The 5,272-nt window shown below is 38.6% G+C and overlaps 1 protein-coding gene across 2 annotated transcripts; it reads right to left on the bottom strand.

Annotated features, from left to right (window-relative positions):
* Positions 1 to 2,460: 2,460 nt before the first annotated feature.
* LOC107555101 (voltage-dependent T-type calcium channel subunit alpha-1I-like) lies at positions 2,461 to 4,697 on the bottom strand. 2 transcript variants are annotated; one of them, XM_016237792.1, is made up of 4 exons: positions 4,597 to 4,697; positions 4,191 to 4,317; positions 2,875 to 2,979; positions 2,461 to 2,798 (listed from the first exon to the last, which is right to left on the bottom strand). In XM_016237792.1, the coding sequence occupies exons 1-4, from the start codon at positions 4,687 to 4,689 to the stop codon at positions 2,752 to 2,754; spliced, it is 372 nt and encodes a 123-aa protein (XP_016093278.1). In that variant the 5' UTR covers positions 4,690 to 4,697; the 3' UTR covers positions 2,461 to 2,751. The 2 variants fall into 2 exon arrangements, with proteins under 2 accessions (XP_016093278.1, XP_016093276.1); XM_016237790.1 differs by having other exon boundaries at positions 2,461 to 2,979.
* Positions 4,698 to 5,272: the final 575 nt, after the last annotated feature.

The raw sequence follows: 5,272 nt of genomic DNA, 5'->3' as shown, positions 1-5,272 counted from the left end.
ACTTACAAATGAGGACAATAAAAGCAGTCAAAACTAACAAAAGAGCAACAATATATAAGTGCAAATGACAAGTCTCTGTTAGTGTAACCCAGTACACGTAGCAAGGTGTATATATATATATATATATTTATATATTATACACACACACATATACACACACACACAAAGAAAAACAAGTAGATAGAATAGAAAAAAATAGAAAGCTAGTGTTTTTTTGTTTGTTTTGTTTTTGTTTTTATAAAAAAACGAAGATAAATATAGATAAAGTAGAATTAAAATAGAATAGAAAGTGCTAGAGTTAGAGGGTCAAATAAAGGTGGAACATGTGTTTTTAGTCGTTTCTTGAAGATGGTTAAGGACTCGCTGCTCGGATTGAGTTGGGCAGGTCATTCCACCAGGAGGGAACAGTTAATGAAAAGGTCTGTGAACGTGATTTTGTGCCTCTTTGAGATGGCACAATAATACGCCGTTCACTTGCAGAACGCAAGCTTCTAGAGGCACATAACTCTGAAGTAATGAATTTAGGTAAGTGGGTGCAGAGCCAGTGGTGGTTTTGTAGGCAAACATTAATGCCTTGAATTTAATGCGAGCAGCTACTGGTAGCCAGTGCAGATTGATGAACAGAGGTATGACATGCTTTCTTTTCGGCTCATTAAAGATTAATCTTGCAGCGACATTTTTTATTAATTGTAGAGGTTTGATAGAAGTGGCTGGAAGACCTGCCAAGAGAGCATTGCAATAGTCCAGCCTGGACAGAACAAGAGCTTGAATAAGGAGTTGTGTTGCATGTTCTGAAAGAAGTGAGAGTGACGTGACATGTGGCCAAGTATGGTAACCCATTTTTTTTAGATATATTTCTATATATATATTTCTATAGATAGATTTTTCTTTTCTTTTTTTACAAAGCATTACTGGTGCCCAGACGGAAATGTGTAACTATTCATATATGAGACCCTGGAGCACAAAACCAGTCATAAGGGTCCATTTTTTTAAATTGAGATTTATACATTATCTGAACACTGAATAAACAAGTTTTCCATTGATGTATGGTTTGTTAGGATAGGACAATATTTGGCCGAGATACAAATATTTTGAAAATCTGGACTCTGAGGGTGCAAAAAAATCTAAATATTGAGAAAATCATCTTTAAAGTTGTCCAAATGAAGTTCTTAGCAATGAATATTACTAATCAAAAATTAAGTTTTGATATATTTATGGTAGGAAATTTACAAAATATCTTCATGGAACATGATCTTTATGATAAAAATCGATAATTTTGACCCATACAATGTTTTTTTTTGGCTATTTCTAAAAATATATCCAAGCGACTTAAGACTGGTTTTGTGGTCCAGGGACCTCCACTGGGAAGGAAATATAGTGACCGGACCTCTTGGAACTTTAATTGAATACCCCTACTTTAGGGTTTTAATGAAAAGTCTATGACATACTTTGGTTAAAATTTCTCAATGGTGGTGTAAAACAAAACCCTATTTACCCAGTCAAAAACAGCTCTGTTCACAGCGACTCGTTTGGGTGCATGTCCCTTTAAATGTTAATGAGCTCTGCTCACCCCGCCCCTCTCTTCCATGGGGTGACGAGCCGTTTTCTGAGACGGGAAACTTTAGCCGCATTCGTTTCTGAACTTGCTAACTAGCACATTATTGGGAAAGGCGATTTGCAAAGATTCATAAAAAACCTTATACTCACTTCTTCTGTAGGTGAAGCTGGATCATGAATGATTTGCGTGAACACAAACGCATTTAGGTATCGGGGACGCATTCCCTTCAAAAACAAACATAATACACTGCATCTTGATCGGCTCAGATGTCGGGAGTAAATGACGACTGCTATGTTCATTATTACATCTAACAACAAAACACCTCAATCGCTTAATCGGAGACATTCTTGTCTACATCTGCTCCGGCGGTGAAACAATGGCGGACTGATGACAGCTCACTCAGGGCGGAGCTAAGGTAAGACACCAATGTCAGTCAACAATCGTGGGAGGGGCCTGGGTCTGTGTGACATCACACTGGCAGGAATCAGAGAACGGCTTGATTTGAGAAAGGGGTAATGATTTTAGGAGATTAAAAAAAGCACTGGGTGGATTTTTATCATTATAGGGTGATTGTGTACACACACTGCCATCACACATTTATGTTCAAACAACATGTAAAAGTGCATTTCGCATCCGATGACCCCTTTAAAACAAGAACAAATGTCTGCCAAAAAAGCCCAGAAAAACCAACTTCATTTAAAGAAAAAAACTGTTGCATTGACAGATATTGGTTCTTGTTGTAAGCATAAATTCACTTACTTTTGCTACTTTTTTCAGAAAAGAAGACTTCATGTCTTTAATTTGCATTTCAAGTAAACATTTTGATTTAAGGATATTTTGATATTTATATTGAAAAACAAAAATACTGAAAATGATATTAATGTTTTGCTTTGCATGCGACATTTAATGCCATGACTTTATGAATGTAAGACTTTCTGCTCTGATATAAGAGCGTTTAAGGCCTTAATTTATGAAAATGCAGATTAATACTTTTTAAGACCCACAGAAACCCTGATAAATCCACAGAATGGAATATCCTCGTTTTTTGTCTGACCCTTATAATGGAAGAGTGTTGTTTGTCTCTGGGTTGTTCATGTAATTTTCTCCTGCTTTCATCAGGTTCATCCTCAGTAACGTCTCTGTAGGTGTTAAAGCTATCGTGTCTCATCAGCTAATGGTTTCTCAGCAGATCCTCAGGAGTGTTTGCGTCTCCTGTCCATGAACCCTTTATGATTCAGCACTGAAGAATCACTCACAATCAGAAACAGAGTCAGGTTTGATTCCACACAGCAGAAATGAGCAGAGATCAGACTCACTGGGGACTCTGTTGATGGCTTTGAGCGGCCGCAGGACTCTCACCGTCCGGATGGCCGTCAGGTTGATGTTCTGCAGGTCCAGAGAATACTCCACCACCCTGAACACACACACACACACACGATATAAACACACAGCTCATCTGTGTACAGTTTAACACAGTACAGGTGGTGTTTTATACATTTATTCTTCAGCACTGTTTGTTCTGAAGCTCCTCAAACACACACACAGCTTCTCTGAAGATCTCTGACAGCTGATCATATGCATATTTACATACACACACACACACACACACACACACACACACGTGTCAGAGATTTCCATCTGTCCTGCATTTACACACTGATCAGGAGATCTGCCATCATACAGAACACAGACAAGACACAAATAAAACACACAGCGTAACAGAAGAGACAGAGATGAATGAGTGAGATAGTCTGCTGTTTGACACTCAGTGAACACATGAACTGATCACACATACACAATCAATGCCAAATACATCAGTGGAATCGATGCATTTCAGTCGCTGCAGATCAAAACAAACTGTGTGCTGTCTGTAGGTTTAACGAGAGACATTAATGCTGTAAAACCACAAAATAAAATAACATTCACAAGTTTGTGGTTGGCAAGTTTTTTTTTTAATGTTTCTGAAAGAAGTGCCTTCTGCTCACCAAAGCTGCATTTATTTGATCAAAAAAACTGAAAAAAACAGTAATTATATTATGAAATAAAGCAATTGTTTTCTATGTGAATATCTTTTGTAACATTGTAAATGTCTTTACTGGTCACTTTTGATCGATTTAATGCATCCTTGATGAACAAAAGCATTAATTTCTTTTGAAAAAAATTGAATGATGGTGTGTTTTATACTAAATGTCACAATTATATTATTATAGTACAGCCTTATGGATTTTACAGTTTGTCAGTGTTAACAGCATCATTCATTCTGAATGGAGAAACTCCAGAGCTCCTGAATCACTGCTGATCTGAACTGAGAGCATTGAGTTACTAACACACATCACGCTTCATCAGCTCAGCACTTCAGGAATCAAACTCCTGTAATGGGTTTGTTTGAGCGCTGAACTGAAGAGTGTAACGGTTACCATCTGAAAGCTCTCTGTGAGTGAGTGAGTGTGTGTGTGTGTGTGTGTGTGTGTGTGTGTGTGTGTGTGTGTGTGTGTGCTTGTGTGTGTGCGTGCGCGTGCGTGCGTCTGTGTGTGCGTGTCTGCGTGTGTGCGTGAGTGTGTGTGTGCGCGTGTGTCTGTGTGTGTGTGTGTGTGTGTGTGTGTGTGTGAGAGAGAGAGAGAGAGAGAGAGCATCACGATGAAGAAGTCCAGTCTGTTCCAGGTGTCTCCCAGATAACAGCGCTGGCCGAAGATCCCCAGAGCCACTATCTTCACCACCATCTCCAGCGCAAAGAAGATGTAGATGAATGCATCGAAGGCCTGAGAGACAGAGAGAAATCAGCCATGCAATTAAATCAACTGACATCAACAGAGTCTAATGATCAGCTAATGAACATGAAGCTCTGATGATAAGTCTCTAGATGACGCTGATGATCTGGAATCATCTGAATATTAGATATGAAGCGCATGCTTAACGGGTTAGTTAATGTGCTGAAAGCTCACGAGATCAGAAAGAGCTGATTAACGAAGTGAAAGACTCATTAACAGGCAAGTATGTAAAACTATGAAACGCTGATGAATCTGGTTCCTCAGACTGACCTGCAGGATCTGGCAGCGTTTGGAGGAGCAGTCGATGTTCTCGCAGGGCTGGTACATCCCCAGCGTTACACAGTTCAGCAGGATCACCATCATACTGACTCGCTCGAACCACGTGAGCCGGTTAAGGAGAACTCTACTAGTGCTCGATGCAATGATTGTGTGATTACAGCACAGACGAACAGAAAACATCACCACAGCCAATAAACCAACACATTCATAACGAACCAATAGAGAGAGAAACTGAACCAGTCTGAACCACTGACATGCATACACCATCAATTCATGTTCTATTACAACAGAATTAATGCATTACGAATAGTGTTCACAAAATTTTATTCATCAAGCACGCATTAAATCGATCAAAAGTGACAGTAAAGACATTTATAATGATAGAAAATATTTCAATTTCAATTAAATGCTGTTCTTTTGAACTTTCTATTCATCTGTGAATCCTGAAAATTAAAATGTCTCAGTTTCCACAAAAATATCGTGCAGCACAACTGTTTTCAACATTGATAATAATCAGAAATGTTTGTTGAGCAGCAAATCAGCATATTATACTGATTTCTGAAGATCATGTGACACTGAAGACTGGAGGAATGATGCTGAAAATACAGCTGCACATCACAGACATACATTACAGCTTAACAGATATTTACATAGAAAACTGTTATTT

This window comes from Sinocyclocheilus grahami, unplaced genomic scaffold (genome assembly GCF_001515645.1).
Source record: "Sinocyclocheilus grahami isolate Dianchi unplaced genomic scaffold, SAMN03320097.WGS_v1.1 scaffold525.1, whole genome shotgun sequence".
Lineage (NCBI taxonomy): Eukaryota > Metazoa > Chordata > Actinopteri > Cypriniformes > Cyprinidae > Sinocyclocheilus > Sinocyclocheilus grahami.
The sequence above is the reverse complement of the archived record's forward strand: the minus strand, read 5'-3'. Positions and strand labels throughout refer to the sequence as shown.